Here is an 18325-nt window from a genome sequence, read left to right on the forward strand (position 1 = left end):
AAGCGCTGCGTAAACTGTCGGCGCTATATACATCCTGTATAATAATGATAATAATAATTTAATTTACATTTCATACATATTCAATCAGGGTATGCCCACTTTTAGGCATACTGGCCAGCTAGGCCAAGGCACACCGCAGGTCTTGGTAGTTAGGATTATCATATTTCCAAGTGAAGATTCTGACTACAAAAGTTATTATTGCAGCGTGCTCCATTGACCTTAATGCATACGTTTGACAGGTAGTGTCACCTGCAAAACTCTGCAATCTGTTTGGGATTTGCTTAGTCAAGACACCCTGCACTACACCATGACACAAAACTGCAGCCTCCCTAACAGAGCGAATGGCAGGCAATGCAGGGTTCCAGGTTTCCAGGCACAGTCCCTGACTTTAGAATAAATCCAGGTTTTGTCCCCGGTTAAAAGAATGTGTCCCTATTTTCTTTCCAGCTTTAATAATTGTGCCCAGCCTGGGCAGCTGCAGGATAATCAATCTTAGCAACATTTCTGTGATTAGTTTGGAACAGGAGGAGTAAAGACAGGGGTGTGTCTGCTCCTGGCTGTGTCCAGGGTTATTGATGATGCCACTTGCCAATATTCCGTGGTCTTCACAGTTCCTCCCTTCTCGGCTTGTGCACACATCTCTACACGGGTACTGTGACGGTACCTCTTTAACCACTTAAGCCCCGCACCATTTGGCTGCCCAAAGACCAGAGCACTTTTTGCGATTCGGCACTGCGTCGCTTTAACTGACAATTGCGCAGTCGTGCAACATGGCTCCCCAAAAAAATTGACGTCCTTTTTTTCCCCACAAATAGAGTTTTCTTTTGATGGTATTTGATCACCTCTGCGGTTTTTATTTTTTGCGTTATAAACAAAAAAAGTTTGAAAAAAAAACGCATTATTTTTTACTTTTTGCTATAATAAATATCCCCCAAAAAATATATAAAAAAACATTTTTTTCCTCAGTTTAGACCGATACGTATTCCACATATTTTTGATTAAAAAATTGCAATAAGCATTTATTGATTGGTTTGCGCAAAAGTCACAGCGTCTACAAAACAGGGGATAGTTTTATGGGATTTTTATTAATAATTTTTTTTTTACTAGTTATGGCGGCGATCAGCGATTTTTATCATGACTGCGACATTATGGCGGACAGATCGGACACTTTTGGTGCGATTTTGGGACCATTCACATTTATACAGCGATCAGTGCAATTAAAAATGCATTGATTACTGTGTAAATGTGACTGGCAGTGAAGGGGTTAACCACTAGGGGGCAGTGAAGTGGTTAAGTGTGTCCTAGGGAGTAATTCTAACTGTGGGGGGCGTGGCTATGTGTAACACGACACTGATCACCGCTCCTGATTACAGGGAGCTATGATCAGTGTCCTGTCACTAGGCAGAATGAGGAAATGCTTGTTTACAATAGCATTTCCTCGTTCTTCCTCTGCATGAGACGATCGCGGGTATCCCCGCGGACATCGAGTCCACAGGACCTGCGATCACACTCATGAAGGTCACGGCGTGCGCGGGCTGCCGGCGGCGCGTGCCCGCAAATCGCTTCTTAAAGGGCAACGTACAGGTACGTTAATCTGCCTATACGTGACCTTCTGCCTACGTATATCGGCGTGAGCCGGTCAGCAAACGGTTAAGCAGGACCATTAGAATGGCTGACAGGCTCAATGTAACCTTGATTCTGCTGTTTACTTTTTGTAGGCTTCACATCCACTTTACAGTTCTCAACTTTATTGTGTATGCATTTACCAGCGATACTTCTGGATTGTACACATTTTCTGAAGTGTTCCTGTTTAACGTTACAACTGTATCACATAAATGTTTAATGTTGGCCTCTCGCTGCCTTTACAAATTTTCAGCAGCCGAAATATTTTGTGCATTGTAGGAAAACATTAGAGCTGCATTGAGTGAAGCTATCCTCACAAAACTTTTGTGTAGATATAAATTATATGTGTACAGTACTATGAAACTGAAACCACCCAGAACAATTTTGGTTTAAAATGTTCACAATGTGAACTGTTTTGTGGGCATCCTGTTTTTAAAGAAAGATTGCTTTAATATTGATGATTGAAACCAGACTTTCTCCAACAGGGTTCCATGAAACCCAACAGCCCCTTCAGAGGTTGCTAGAAGTTCCTTGAGCAGCAAACAATGATGGATTGGTGGATTGTCCTGTCTACACAGACTAATGTACGATACATGGGCACTTTTCCACCTATTATTAATGTAATGGGCCATTTCCTATGATGACTAACATAAGAAGGGAACTCTTCCATTGACCATCAGTGTATCGGGAACTTATCGATTGGCCACCACTGCAAGGAGGTAACTTATCCATTGACTACCAATGTAAGTGGAGAACTTATCCACTTAACCCTAATGTAAGGGGGGAACTTATCCATTGACCATCCTAGGCATGATGATTGTAATCAATCCAAGTCATCATCTACAAACTAATCATGTTTTTACTGCTTTTATATCATTCCTATTTCCTTTGCAATGTGCTGCCTAGATGACATATGTATATACAGTGGGGACGGAAAGTATTCAGACCCCCTTAAATTTTTTTCATACAGATAGATATAATGTGTGTGATGTGTATATATACAGTGGGGACGGAAAGTATTCAGACCCCCTTAAATTTTTCACTCTGTTATATTGCAGCCATTTGCTAAAATCATTTAAGTTCATTTTTTTCCTCATTAATGTACACACAGCACCCCATATTGACAGAAAAACACAGAATTGTTGACATTTTTGCATATTTATTAAAAAAGAAAAACTGAAATATCACATGGTCCTAAGTATTCAGACCCTTTGCTGTGACACTCATATATTTAACTCAGGTGCTGTCCATTTCTTCTGATCATCCTTGAGATGGTTCTACACCTTCATTTGAGTCCAGCTGTGTTTGATTATACTAATTGGACTTGATTAGGAAAGCCACACACCTGTCTATATAAGACCTTACAGCTCACAGTGCATGTCAGAGCAAATGAGAATCATGAGGTCAAAAGAACTGCCTGAAGAGCTCAGAGACAGAATTGTGGCAAGGTACAGATCTGGCCAAGGTTACAAAAAAATTTCTGCTGCACCTAAGGCTCCTAAGAGCACAGTGGCCTCCATAATCCTTAAATGGAAGACGTTTGGGACGACCAGAGCCCTTCCTAGAGTTATTGGGGGAGAAGAGCCTTGGTGAGAGAGGTAAAGAAGAACCCAAAGATCATTGCGGCTGAGCTCCAGAGATGCAGTCGGGAGATGGGAGAAAGTTGTAGAAAGTCAACCATCACTGCAGACCTCCACCAGTCGGGGCTTTATGGCAGAGTGGCCCGATGGAAACCTCTCCTCGGTGCAAGACACATGAAAGCCTGCATTGAGTTTGCTAAAAAACACCTGAAGGACTCCAAGATGGTGAGAAATAAGATGCTTTGGTCTGATGAGACCAAGATAGAACTTGTGGGCCTTAATTCTAAGCGGTATGTGTGGAGAAAACCAGGCACTGCTCATCACCTGTCCAATACAGTCCCAACAATGAAGCATGGTGGTGGCAGCATCATGCTGTGGGGGTGTTTTTCAGCTGTAGGGACAGGACGACTGGTTGCAATAGAGGGAAAGATGAATGCGGCCAAGTACAGGGATATCCTGGAAGAAAACCTTCTCCAGAGTGCTCAGGACCTCAGACTGGGCCGAAGGTTTACCTTCCAACAAGACAATGACCCTAAGCACACAGCTAAAATAACGAAGGAGTGGCTTCACAACAACTCGGTGACTGTTCTTGAATGGCCCAGCCAGAGCCCTGACTTAAACCCAATTGAGCATCTCTGGAGAGACCTAAAAATGGCTGTCCACCAACGTTTACCATCCAACCTGACAGAACTGGAGAGGATCTGCAAGGAGGAATGGCAGAGGATCCCCAAATCCAGGTGTGAAAAACTTGTTGCATCTTTCCCAAAAAGACTCATGGCTGTATTAGATCAAAAAGGTGCGTCTACTAAATACTGAGCAAAGGGTCTGAATACTTAGGACCATGTGATATTTCAATTTTTCTTTTTTAATAAATCTGCAAAAATGTCAACAATTCTGTGTTTTTCTGTCAATGTGGGGTGCTGTGTGTACATTAATGAGGAAAAAAATGAACTTAAATGATTTTAGCAAATGGCTGCAATATAACAAAAACTGAAAAATGTAAGGGGGTCTGAATACTTTCCGCCCCCACTGTATATCAATCATTTGGCGGATTGTATATCAATCAGTTGGGACAACTATATACACTTCTCTGTACAAGTTACCACTTCAGTCTCCTCCAGCACTTTCCTTGCTTGCAGACTATTCCTCTTCCTTCCTCCTGCACAACTCTTAAAGGGGTTGTAAAGGTAAAAATTAAAAAAAAAAAAATAACAAACATGTTATACTTACCTTCACTGTGCAGCTCGTTCTGCACAGAGTGGCCCCGAACCTGGTCTTCTGGGGTCCCTCGGCGGCTGTTTCAGCTCCTCCCCGCAAGCATTAACCACCTTAATGCGAGCTCCCTCGCATGGTGGTTAGTGCTTGCGGGCGCGCTCCCGTGATACAGCCGGCGGCTATAGCCGCTCACTGTATCACTCGGCCCCGCCCCCCAGCGCGCCGCGTCATTGGATGTGATTGACAGCAGCGCGAGCCAATGGCTGCGCTGCTTCCAATCCATCCACTGTAGCCAATCAGCGGCCAGGGTGAGCAGAGGAATAGATGTCGGGAACGAGAAGCTGACTTTCGAGGCGTCAGGTAAGTAAAACGGGGGGGCTGGGGGCGGCGGTATTGTCAGAAGTTTTTTCACCTTAATGCATAGAATGCATTAAGGTGAAAACATTTTTACCTTTACAACCCCTTTAACTCCCAGGAGCAGCTAGCATATGTATGGTTAGGCCTGACACTGGCTCAGCCAGAATACTTTCCGTCCCCACTGTATATGAATTTATAGAATGTATCAATCAATTTTGTCAGATTACCATGTGGTGCCAAGCTGATATATATTTATGCATCATTGATGTCTATGCTACATGCGCACATATGTGTTCGTGAATATATATGAAATAATGCTACTTATTTGTCTTCCATTGTTGATATGTAGGGATGAGCCGAACGGTTCGCACCAGAAGTTGCGAACAGGCATAAAATTTGTTTGAACACGCAAACACCATTAAAGTCTATGGGACACGAACATGAATAATCAAAAGTGCTAATTTTAAAGGCTTATATGCAAGCTATTGTCATAAAAAGTGTTTGGGGACCTGGGTCCTGCCCCAGGGGACATGGATCAATGCAAAAAAAAGTTTTAAAAACGGTAGTTTCTTCGGGAGCAGTGATTTTAATAATGCTTAAAGTGAAACAATAAAAGTGTAATATTCCTTTAAATTTCGTACCTGGGGGGTGTCTATAGTATGCCTGTAAAGGGGCACATGTTTCCCATGTTTAGAACAGTCTGACAGCAAAATGACATTTCAAAGGAAAAAAAGTCATTTAAAACTACTCGCGGCTATTAATGAATTGCCGGTCCGACAATACACATAAAAGTTCATTGATAAAAACTGCATGGGAATTCCCCATAGGGGAACCCCCGAACCAAAATTAAAAAAAAAAATGACGTGGGGGTCCCCCTAAATTCCATACCAGGCCCTTCAGGTCTGGTATGGGTATTAAGGGGAACCCCGGCCAAAATTTTTTAAAAATGGCATGGGGTCCCCCCTAAGGGGAACCCTCCCAAAAATCCATACCAGACCCTTATCCGAGCATGCAACCTGACAGGCCGCAGGAAAGGAGGGGGGGGCGAGAGAGCGCCCCCCCCAACTGTACCATGCCACATGCCCTCAACATTGGGAGGGTGCTTAGGGGTCCCCCCTAAAGCACCTTGTCCCCATGTTGATGAGGACAAGGGCCTCATCCCCACAACCCTGGCCGGTGGTTGTGGGGGTCTGCGGGTGGGGGGCTTATCGGAATCTGGAAGCCCCCTTTAACAAGGGGACCCCCAGATCCCGGCCCCCTTGTGAAATGGTAAGGGGGTACAAAAGTACCCCTACCATTTCACAAAAAAGTGTCAAAAATGTTAAAAATGACAAGAGACAGTTTTTGACAATTCCTTTATTTAAATGCTTCTTCTTTCTTCTATCTTCTATCTTCTTTCTTCTATCTTCTATTTTCTGCCTTCGGTTTCTTCCTCCATCTTCTTCTGGTACTTCTGGTTCTTCCTCCGGTGTTCTCATCCGGCATCTTCCTCCACGGCGTCTTCTTCCCTTCTTCTCCTCGGGCCGCTCCGCATCCATTATGGCATGGAGGGAGGCTCCCACTGTGTGACGCTTCTCCTCTTCTGACGGTTCTTAAATAACGGGGGGCGGGGCCACCCGGTGACTCTGCCCCCCTCTGACGCATGGGGACTTGACGGGGACTTCCCTGTGGCATGCTCTGTGACGTCAGAAGGGGCGGGGCCATCCGTTACGTAACTCTGCCCCTTCTAACGTCACGGGGAATGCCACAGGGAAGTCCATGTCAAGTCCCCGTGCGTCAGAGGGGGCGGGGTCACCCGGTGGCCCCTCCCCCTTTATTTAAGAACCACCAGAAGAGGAGAAGCATCAGCGGGAGCCTCCCTCCATGCCATCATGGATGCGGAGCGGACCGAGGAGAAGAAGGGAAGAAGATGCCGCGGAGGAAGATACCAGACGAGAACACCGGAGGAAGAACCAGAAGAATCAGATGAACCAGAAGAAGAAGAAGATGGAGGAAGAAACTGAAGGAAGATAGAAGATAGAAGAAAGAAGATAGAAGATAGAAGAAAGAAGAAGCATTTAAATAAAGGAATTGTCAAAAACTGTCTCTTGTCATTTTTAACATTTTTGACACTTTTTTGTGAAATGATAGGGGTACAAGTACCCCCTTACCATTTCACACAGGGGGGGGGGCGGGATCTGGGGATCCCCTTGTTAAAGGGGGCTTCCAGATTCCGATAAGCCCCCCGCCCGCACACCCCCACAACCACAGGGCAAGGGTTGTGGGGATGAGGCCCTTGTCCCCATCAACATGGGGACAAGGTGTTTTGGGGGGCTACCCCAAAGCACCCTCCCAATGTTGAGGGCATGTGGCCTGGTATGGTTCAGGAGGGGGGGCGCTCTCTCATCCCCCCCTCTTTTTCTGCGGCCTGCCAGGTTGCGTGCTCGGATAAGGGTCTGGTATGGATTTTTGGGGGGACCCCACGCCATTTTTTTTAAAATTTTGGCGCGGGGTTCCCCTTAAAATCCATACCAGACCTGAAGGGTATGGAGCGATCAGTGCTATAAAAATGCATTGATTACTGTAAAAATGTCACTGGCAAGGAAGGGGTTAACACTAGGGGTGATCAATGGGTTAATGTGTTCCCTAGTGCGCGCGGTTAATTATATATTAAGGAGAAAATATTAGAAGTTCATTGTTAGGGTTTACATACCATTTAACCCCTTCCTAACGCTGCCCCCTGGCCCTTTAAGAGCTTCTAAATGCTGGGAGGCAGGCATTCTGGTCTTGGCTGTCACATGATCGGAAAGCTCTCAATCGCAAGTAGGTTTCAGGAGCTTTCCGGTTCCTGACGGTAACTGTGCTGGGAGCGTGCATCGGGTGCACGCTGTCAGCACAGAAATATTTAAATTTAGGACACATATATGTGGCATTTCATCATTAAAGCTCACCCACCGAGGGGCCACATATATGCGTATGGCCATCGGGAACAGGTAATGAAAGATGCAGAAATAGAAGTACTGAAAACCATCTATAGGATTTTTGTGATTGGGATTGAGAGAAAGGATGAGAGTGAAGAAATTTTGAAGGAGAAAGCAATAAGCGCTGTTCATCGTGATATGCTAAGCATATATCAAGCTTTCCCAATCCGCAATTTTTTTAACAAAACCTATTTTTTAATAACGATGCTAGCATGTCCTACATGCTAGCTGTTCTCCTGTGTATGACTGACTAAAGCTTGCCATACATGGATCAAAATTCAGCCAGTTCAGGCAGGAACCGGACCGTCAGGGACCAGGCGAATTTCAATCCATGTTTGGGGAAGGTTGTTTGTACCCAAGTTGATCCATCGATCAACTTGGGTACAACCAGCCTGTCTGAATTTTTTACATGTGATTACTGCTGGTGGATATAGCCTCTTGTAGGTAGGTGCAGTCTGCTTACTTCACTGTAGGTGGCACTCAACTGCAGCGGCAATGCAGAGGGAGAGGAAGTCATGAGGAACAGGGTTCCTCTGTGGTTTCCTGAGTCCCTAAGGCAACGATCTGTGACTCTGGCAGCCATGTTAGGTGTGGCAGAGTCTAATTAAGACCTTGGACCCTGCGTTTTGCATGCTTGATGCGAGTGGGTAGTGTAGGAAAAGGTACTCCATTTCTTAGAGATAGTACTAGTGGTAGAGAAAGGTTCCTGACGAAGAGGGAAAGCATAGGGCTGCATCTCTGTTGGATACCTGCCTGAAACGGCCAGGCTGCACTCTGTCTCCTCTCAGCAGACGCACTCAGTTCGGCTGGAACCTACTTCTTCACATCACTGAGTGTGTCCAGCTGGGTAACTGTGCCACAAGGTTCTTGTGTGAACTGCTGCTGCATCACTTAAGTACAAGTTTTCCATTGCACCTGACTGAGTGAATTATTGCCTCCGCATAACGCTGCACCTCACCTACATGCTAACAGTAATCACTGAGCCCTCCCTGCGCCCCCTCTTGGCAGCAGAACACAACAGCACTCCAGGAGGGATTCCCTCATCAACTCTGACTGTGTTGATGGGGGAATCAAGCGATTTTCTTTTCTTCCACCTATGGTGGAAGGAAAGAAAATGGAATTATCTATTGGCTGCCTAAAAGACAAATGCCGTGTACACAAGAGCAGAATGTCCGACAGAAAAAGTCAGACGGAAGCTTTTCGTTGTATATTCCGATCGTGTGTATGCCTCATCGGACTTTTTTTTCGAAAAACATGTTCTAAATATTTCCAGCAGAACCAATTCCTATCGGGAAAAGCGCTAGTCTGTATGCTGTTCCGACAGACCAAAAACGACATGCTCTGAAGCAAGTACAAGACGGCAGCTATTGGCTACTGGCTATTGAACTTCCTTTTTCTAGTCCCGTCGTACGTGCTGTACGTCACCGCGTTCTTGACGATCGGACTTTGGTGTGATCATGTGTACACAAGACAGTCTCAGCGGAACTCCGTCGGAATTCCGTCGGAAAAACCTTCAGAGTTTATTCCGACGGGAAAACCGGTCGTGTGTACGCGGCAAAAGTCTCCTGCCTCTGCTAGAAGAGAAGGGTGTGTCCTGATTCTGAGGCATTCGCCACTAGTGTGTAAACTGATCTGTCTGCTTTCCATGTCTGTTTCACAACATTAACAGGTTTTGAAGACTATAGAAAGTTGCCCATCGCCAGCTACTGAATGCAATTGGTAATCATGAATCATTAACTTGCAATACCTAATATTTATTTGAATAAAAAGAAATAAAAAGCAGCATTTTTATGTTTTTTTATATATTTTAGTACTAGTATAGCAAAAAAAAAAGAAAAAATATGATTTATTCCCTGAAACTGGTGTTCTCATCATGAGCATGTGGCCTTGCTGAAAAATGCAAGAGCTTCAATAAAGTACATCCAGGAATATTATTTTACAGGTCACTGAACTGGCACCATTAATAATGTACTGAAAACAGTGCAGAGTACAAGCGCCAGGCAGACACTGAACTGTTATTAATGTGGACAGAGAGTCTGCTTAGTTTAAAAACACAATGCCAGCTCCATATCTAGAATATCTATAAGCATGAACATGTGAAGCAGATAATTGCTTATAATATTTACGGCAGTGGTTGCATCTGAACCTATTTATTCTGATGTATTATTTAACCTACATACACTAAATTACACACACATGAACATAAATGGCATCCCAGTGTTAGTTTGTAGGGTTCAATATTGAGTTGGCCCACCCTTTGCAGCTATAACAGCTTCAACTCTTCTAGGAAGGCTGTCCACAAGGTTTAGGAGTGTGTCTATGGGAATGTTTGACCATTCTTCCAGAAGTGCATTTGTGAGATCAGGCACTGAAGTTAGAGAGAAGGCCTGGCTCGCAGTCTCCGCTCTAATTCATCCCAAAGAATTGGGTTGAGGTCAGGACTGTGCAAGCCAGTTAAGTTCCTCCACCCCAAATTTGCTCATCCATGTCTTTATGGACCTTGCTTTGTGCACTGGTGCGCAGTCATGTTGGAATAGATAGGGACAATCCCCAAACTGTTCCCACAAAATTGGGAGAATGAAATTGTCCAAAATGTCTTGGTATGCTGACGCCCTAAGAGTTCCCTTCCCTGGAACTAAGGGAAAAAGCCCAAGCTCTGAAAAAACAACCCCACACCATAATCCCCCTGCACCAAATGACTTGGACCAGTGCACAAAGCAAGGTCCATTAAGACATGGATGAGCGAGTTTGAGGTGGAGGAGCTTGAGTCCCGACCTGAACCCGATAGAATACCTTTGGGATGTATTAGAGTGGATACTGCGAGCCGGGCCTTCTCGTCCACATCAGTGCCTGACCTCACAAATACACTTCTGAAAGAATGGTCAAACATTCCCACAGACACAGTCCTAAACCTTGTGGACAGTCTTCACAGAAGAGTTGAAGCTGTTATAGCTGTAAAGGGAGGGTCAACTCAATATTGAACCCTACCAACTAAGACTGTGTTCATATGTGTGAAAAGGCGGGCATCCCAATACTTTTGGTAATATAGTGTATGTCCATGTGCTTTATAAAACTAAGCCCACCGAAAACTAAAAAATACATTTTGTGTGGACACTGCTAGGCACCATCAACCTGTTGGCAACCTCACAAAGGCAACAGTCACCCAAAAGTAAAATTTAAGTTGTTGTAACTGCACTAAAGGCTTCCTCTGCTGAGTGACAGGTGCTCTTTAGCTACAGACAAATCTGATTTATACAAGATTTATAGCTGGGCTTCGATAAACACAGCTAATAGTCAGCAAAATGCAGTGACCTCTTCCGTACAACACAAAATCAATGTGAATGTAATCAAAGGGACTTACTGGAGTTCCGGGTAAACATTCTCCAAATACCACTTAAACGGTCTGCATTTTAAGCTTCTCCGCAATGACAGTCTCTTCTGAATGCTGGAGAGAGCAAGAGTGAGAGGAAGGGAAAGGGAAGAAAAGGGAAAGGAAAAGGGGTGATAGAGACAGCGGAGCAGAGCAGTCAGGGGAAGAAAGAGAGAGAGAGAGATGGGGTAAAGAGAGAGACAAGAGGGGAGTGAAAAAGACAGATAGAGGGAGAACGAGTAAGAGAGAGAGAGAGAGAGAGAGAGAGAGAGAAAGAGAGAGAGATGTAAGGAGTGAAAGAAAGAAAAAGGAGGAAAGATGCAAAGGGAGAAAGAGGGAGATGGGGTAAAGAGGGAGGGAAAGAGACAGAGAGGGGGAGACAAGCAGGGAACAAAAAAAAGGGGGGGAGGGAAGACAGAGGAGGGGGAGACACAGGGAGGACAGAGAATTGGGAGACACAGGGGGGACAGAGAATGGGGAGACACAGGAGGACAGAGAACGAGGAGACACAGGGGGGACAGCAAAGGGAAGCCACAGGGGGGACAGAAAAGGGGAGCCACAGGGGGGACAGAGAAGAGGGAGACATAGGGGGGCAGAGAAGGGAAGACACAGGGAAGACAGAGAAGGGGGAGACACAGGGAGGACAGAGAAGGGAAGACACAGGGAGGACAGAGAAGGGGGAGACACAGGGGGACAGAGAAGGGAAGACACAGGGAGGACAGAGAAGGAGAGACAGAGAAGAGGAAGACACAGGGGGAACAGAGAAGGAGAGACAGAGAAGAGGAAGACACAGGGGGAACAGAGAAGAGGGAGCCACAGGGGGGACAGAGAAGAGGGAGACATAGGGGGGCAGAGAAGGGAAGACACAGGGAAGACAGAGAAGGGGGAGACACAGGGAGGACAGAGAAGGGAAGACACAGGGAGGACAGAGAAGGGGGAGACACAGGGGGACAGAGAAGGGAAGACACAGGGAGGACAGAGAAGGAGAGACAGAGAAGAGGAAGACACAGGGGGAACAGAGAAGGAGAGACAGAGAAGAGGAAGACACAGGGGGAACAGAGAAGAGGGAGACACGGGGGGGACAGAGAAGGGGGAGACACGGGGGGCAAAGAAAGGGGAGACAAACAAGTGGGAGATACAGGGGATACAGAGAAGAGGGAGATACAGTGAGGACAGAGAAGTGGGAGGCACAGCGGAGAGAGAAAAGGGGGAGAAATATGAGGGACAGAGAAGGGGGAGACACAGGGGAGAGAGAGAAGGGGGAAACACAGGGGAGAAAGAAAAGGGAGAAACACAAGGGGATAGAGAATGGGGAGACATGGGGTGGGGGGAGCAGAGGAGGTGGACACATGGGGGGTAGAGAAGAGCGGAGAGAGAAAAGGGGGAGAAATATGAGAAACAGAGAAGGGGGAGACACAGGGGACAAAGAGAAGGGGGACAAGGGGGGCAGAGAAGGGGAAGACATAGTGGAGAAAGAAAAGGGAGAGACACAAGGGGATGGAGAAGGGGGAGACACGGTGGGAGCAGAGAAGGTGGATACATGGGTGGGGGCAGAGAAAGGGGAAACACAGGGGAGAGAGAGAAGGGGGGGGGCAAGGGGGCAGAGAAGGGGGAGACACAGGGGAGACAGAAAAGGGGGAGACACAGGGGAGATAGAGAAGGGGGGATACAGGGATGGAACAGAAGGGAGAGGCACAGAGGCATAGATGGAGAGGGACGGGATAGAGAAGGATGGAAAGAGACAGAAAAGAGGGATACAAAGTGAAGCAGAGGGAGAGTGATGGGGTAGACAGTGAAGGAAATAGACATAGAAAAGGGAGACAAAGAGAAGCAGGGGTAGAGACAGGGTAAAGAAAAGAGACAAGGAGGGAGAAAACAAAAAGGTGAAAGTGACAATAACAAAGAGAGAGACAGTGTAAGGAGAAAGGAAAAGAAAGAAATAGAAGGGAAAAAAGAACAGAAGGGTATGCAAAGGCAAATAGGAGAGAGATGAGTGATAAGAGAAAAGATGGAGAGAGATAGACAAACAGTGATAAACAGAAGAAGAAAGAGAGAAGGAGAGAGATGGAGGAGGAGAGGTAAAGTGACAGTATGGGGGAAAAAAGAAAGGCCGCAAGAAAGTATGAGAGGCAGGAAAAAGACAGGGAGGGAAAATGATTAGTATGTGGCCAGGAGACAGTTGCAGAGAAAACATTACAAATAGTTCATTGCACTATTCTGACCACATTGACAGGTTAATTATTTATAGGAAGACAATGGTACTTATCAATCCAAAATCACAACAAAGAAAAATTATGCTTCAAAGGGACTCTGATGGATTATTGTTTTTAAACTGCCATGGTGCTTCAGGTTAGTATAACATGGAGCTTGGGAACAGCTGGGGCAGCACAGATGGGTGTATGGCTTGCAATCATTTTTATTCATTGTAATAAGCATAGTAGAGCACTACACAGGCTAAGTTACAACCAATGACCAAACCAACAGTAAAGGCAAATAATAACAATGATTTGTATATAGTGGAACTAAAGGGTATAGTTAGAATTGCTCATACCTCTAATATATTCACAGCATGCAGATGGCAACTGATTTATATGTAATGCAATAAATCCATATTAATATTCACTACCAAAATGCAAAGAAAGGACCAGTAAAGTGATCAGGAGAAGACATAAGAGAAGCTAGTGTAGCATGAAGTGTTGGGGGTCATGCAAGGGAAATGCCCAGGGAGACCCAACTCCAAGAACACACCACTCCATGACTCACGAAATAGTCAGCAACGTTCAATCAAAGTCAGAGGGCATGTAGTAAGTGATCCAGGGCATTCAGACTTTGTTGAGTTTATGCATAGACTCTTGAAGTACAGCTGAGAGTTTCTAATTTGTGAAATACCAGGACATTTTATTTTTGACCCATGTTACAGTTGGCATTGTTGAGTTCCATGTTTTTGCAAAATCTGCTTAGCTGCAATAAAAGCAAAATTTAAAAGTTTTAACTAACCCGTCCTTGACCAAAGTCTAGACTCTAGAGGACGCTGGTGGGGTTTGTCTTCCTGGCAGCACGGCAGACCATAGCTAAGGCCTGGCCAGTGGTTTCCTAAATCTGCTGAGGTTAAACAGCGCCTCATGGACATTATGGTGCATGAGAAGCTCATGTCCATCCTCCTGGATACCCACACTAAGTTTCTGAAGGTTTGGGATCCTTGGATAAACTTTAATGACCACTTAAATCTTGATCGCTCCCTGCTGTCGATTTAATATAGAACTTTTGCTGCGACCTGTTTTGGGTTGGCCCGAAAGATTAAACTGCATAGGATACTTTTCACCCTCTTCGCTTTCTTTCTCCCTAGGCAAGCTCCCCTCTTTTCCTCTCTTCCTTATCTTCGTCTTCCCCCAGTTTCCTTCTCTCCTCTCTTTCTCTTTCCCCATTCTCTCCTCCTGGGTGTACAACTACATAGGCAACACTTTTTTCCTATGGAATTGCATTATGTGACCTCATGGTATTGAATTAGCACACTTTTTGACCTTTATCTTGGTTGGAGAAGACAGAGTCTAGTTATGTGACCATTTGGGCTTCTTCTTATGTCTTTGTGTTATATGCTGTAACTTTGTTATCTCTGTATATTGTTTTTTATTGTACCCCCTGGTAAATTATTTTCATATCTCTTGTTACTTAACTTGTAAAACTCAATACAACTCTTTGTAAAGCAAAGTATAAATGAAGTGTTCCTCAGTGTGCTCTCAAACTTAAAGTTTAAAAGTGTCTCCCAAGGGTTTTTCTGCATTTATAATAAATCTGGAACACAGTTATTGAATTTCTCAAGGAGTAGAGATAACTTTTATTTTACTATTTATTAATGCTTTTGAAACTGCATCATATTTTTGTATACATAGCTTGTCATACATGGATGCGTTTCAACAGTTTTTAAAACTCTATGCAAACCAGTAGCAATGCAATGTAATGGCATGGTACAACCTGTACATACCTCTCAAACACAAGCTATCTGCGTATAGACTCCTCTCAAACTAGACTGTTCGTATATTTTAATTTGATCAATACTTGCAGCCAATTAGCTGCAGCGTTGATTACTGTATTCTGACAGCAGAGGAGTACCTCTGTCAGAATACAATAGCGCAGCAAGGAGGATTCCTCCATCCACCTTGAATTTAGATTTTTTTTTATCATCTTTGATTTTGTTAATTCCTTAAGTTACACTGTTGGCTATTACTATAAATGCTGGGGCACCAGAGGCTGGTATAGCACCAGGGACTGGGTGGAGCTGGGTATGTTATAGGGTGGCAAACTGAAAATCAATGTAATAAAGATGGAGAGACTAGAAATAGGTAAAATCTATGTCTGAGCACTTGAGAGTACTACATGTAGGTCAGGACACCAGAGACATTCATAACGAGGGATATTTACAATTATAACAGCCTGCCATGCTCCTGAAAACTTATTGGTCGTAAAACGTGACAGAGAAACAGCCGCCGATGCCAAGGTGAAATTAAGTTTGTTTGCTGATTGTTATCTCAGTAATTGACTTGTGATGAAAAATACGGCATGCTATTTAGCATTACATGTTACTAAGAAGACAGCTTAATTGGCTAAAATGCATAATAATATTACCACCGCGACTCCGCGCTAAACGTGATAGCAGTCTCAGGAGACTACGAACAGCGGATGCTGAATTATTTATTTATTGCCTGTACAGGTTTTAATTAAAAATATTCAAATGGTTAAAAATTCCAAGAACGATGGGGAGTCGATCTCACTGGTATATAGAAGTGAAAATAAATACAGTACATCTGCTGATTTATTTCAAGTTCAGTTCAGTCAATTAAATGAAGTATAAAACATATCCAAATGATACATCTTTCCTTTTTTATCAGGAACATTGGCTGGGGATATGGCCAGTTTTGTGCGGCATGAATTCATTTTTTCCTTAACTCAAAAATGTCATTTATTGTCAAGGCTTGGATTGTTGTTCTATAAAGCCAGGAGCGTTAAGAGTCATTTCAGTCCTATAACATTTTCTACCTGTGAAATATTTTCCATCCATCCTCCATTCTCTCCATTATTCACCTTTTTTCCCTGGCTTTTAAGAACTTATGTATACAAGCTTTGAAAGGCAAAGCAAGGCAATGTAAATGTAATACATTGCAAAGCAGCACAAAGGAATGCATTTTCTCCAGATTTTGAGTAATGTGAGCAGTTCAAGTGGATCTTAACATGACCACCGAGATTGTTCAGGCATAACTTTTTTTTTTATCAACAAAAAAGTTTACTAAATGAAGATTGGTATACAGCCATTTTCAGTGTTAAATTAGGATACATATCCAAGCATGTATAGAACACAAACAGGTCACATTGAACTCTGCACTCCTGCAACATAGAATCACTTTGTCTTTTTTGTTTGTTTGTGCTGTTCCTCACCCCACATTTAGTCCCAAAAGTCTGTCCATGACCAGGTCCACTGGGGCAAGCCCCAGTGTATCCAGCCATGGAGCCCGTAAACTCTCATATTTCCGCGTACTTCCCCTAGGCTGCTAAATAATTTTCTCCATATGCCCCATTATGAATCAATTCCCTTACTGTTGGGGGATTGTCTGACTTCCAGTGCACCACGATCAGTTTCCTGGTCTGGAAAAGTACTCTATGAATGGCCTCCCTGGTGTACATCTCCCATTCATATTCTTCCAGTACTCCCAGTAGGCAAGCTCTTGGTTCCAAAGGTAAAGTTACTTTAAATACAGAATTTACGGTATTCACCACTCCTGCCCAATGAGTATGCAGTTTGGGACAGCATCATAAGAGGTGAATAAGGTCGCCGCGGTCACGTTTACACCAGGTGCAAGTGGCCTCATCCTGCAAATTCATCAGCTGTAGTCTATGCGATGTGTAATATACCCTTAGTATGATATACAGTTGAGTAAGTTGTTGAGCTATATTCAGTGAACAGATGCTTACCGCCTGGAATATCTCCTCCCATCTCTCTCCCACCTCTCCCTCACCTTCAGGGGATGCTTCCCCAGGAAAGATTGTAAAAGTATGGCATAACATTAAAAAATAAATTGTTTCGAGGATGCAGCATCTCTGATGAGGCTAAACACTGGGGTTGGTGAGAGATGCCACTCCGATGATCTACTCTGTGCCCTAACCTGGGGACATAGAATAGAAATAATAGAGTAATAGAAATGCATTGAAGTTGGAAGTTTGTTTTCCTCCTGCAATGCTACGAAAGGCCAGAGCACTCCGTTACGAAATATGTGCTTGAGGTGTGTAATCCCATAGGATTTCCATCTGGCCCCCGACTGCAGCTTGGCCAGTTCAGTGTAGGCGTTGTTAAGCCAAATGGGGCTATACTCAGTGTATCCATCAGCCTGCTGAATGTATTTGCACTTGTTCCACACTTTTTGAATGAGATTGTACGTTGGGTACTTCTTATAATACTTGGCAAAAGCTAGGGCTTCCAGCGCCATTGGGACATGACCTCTACCTATAGTATACAGCATGATTGCCTGGGATGAACTAGCCGGCTCATGAGTGGGCTCCCTATCTGTCCTGAAACTTCCAATAAGGTGTTGCAACTGTGCAGCCAAGTAATCCAAAGACCCAAAGACCCATCGTCTTTGGGTCTGTGGAGGTATTTTAATTTGATCCTGGGTGGTCTATCCTTCCAGATCAAAGTATGGAAGATAGAGTTCACTATTCTAAAGATTTTTAAAGGAACGGCCACCGGGCATTGTGAAGACAATAAAGTAGTTGTGGCATGAGAATTATTTTTATCAGGATCACTTTGCCCGCCACCGATATGCGGAGGTTGCTCAATATTTTGACCCTTTCCCTAAACCTTTGAAGTAAGGGTGAGATGTTTAGATGGCTAAAATCCCATAGGATGGAGGTAACCTGGATCCCTAGGTACTTGAAGGATGTTGTAATGGGTATTGGACAGGAAGAGGTCACTGATTGTGTGGCATCCTCATCCACCAGTAGTAAGGCAGATTTTGACCAATTGATATGTAAGCCAGAAAAGGTACCAAATTTCGTTATAGTTGTCATGGCCTCCCGCAGGGAAGTGTCAGTATCCCCCAACATGAGTAAGGTGTCGTCAGCATATAACATCACTTTTTCCTGCAGGGTGCCATAACAAAATCCTTGCCTCGTCCCCCTTGTCAACGCAAAATCATGTAAAAGACAGCCTAAGGCTTTAATAGCAGCCCCTG

General features: G+C 44.4%; 1 protein-coding gene across 1 annotated transcript in view; it reads right to left on the minus strand.

The window, feature by feature from the left end:
- Nucleotides 1-18325, minus strand: part of GALNT14 (polypeptide N-acetylgalactosaminyltransferase 14) — a 707004-nt gene that overhangs the window by 32187 nt on the left and 656492 nt on the right. The window contains exon 12 of the mRNA XM_073628286.1: nucleotides 11097-11180. Coding sequence (XP_073484387.1) covers nucleotides 11097-11180 — 84 coding nt within the window. The remainder of the gene's footprint in view (nucleotides 1-11096; nucleotides 11181-18325) is intronic.

The sequence above is a fragment of the Aquarana catesbeiana genome, linkage group LG04, assembly GCF_042186555.1.
Source record: "Aquarana catesbeiana isolate 2022-GZ linkage group LG04, ASM4218655v1, whole genome shotgun sequence".
Taxonomy (NCBI): domain Eukaryota; kingdom Metazoa; phylum Chordata; class Amphibia; order Anura; family Ranidae; genus Aquarana; species Aquarana catesbeiana.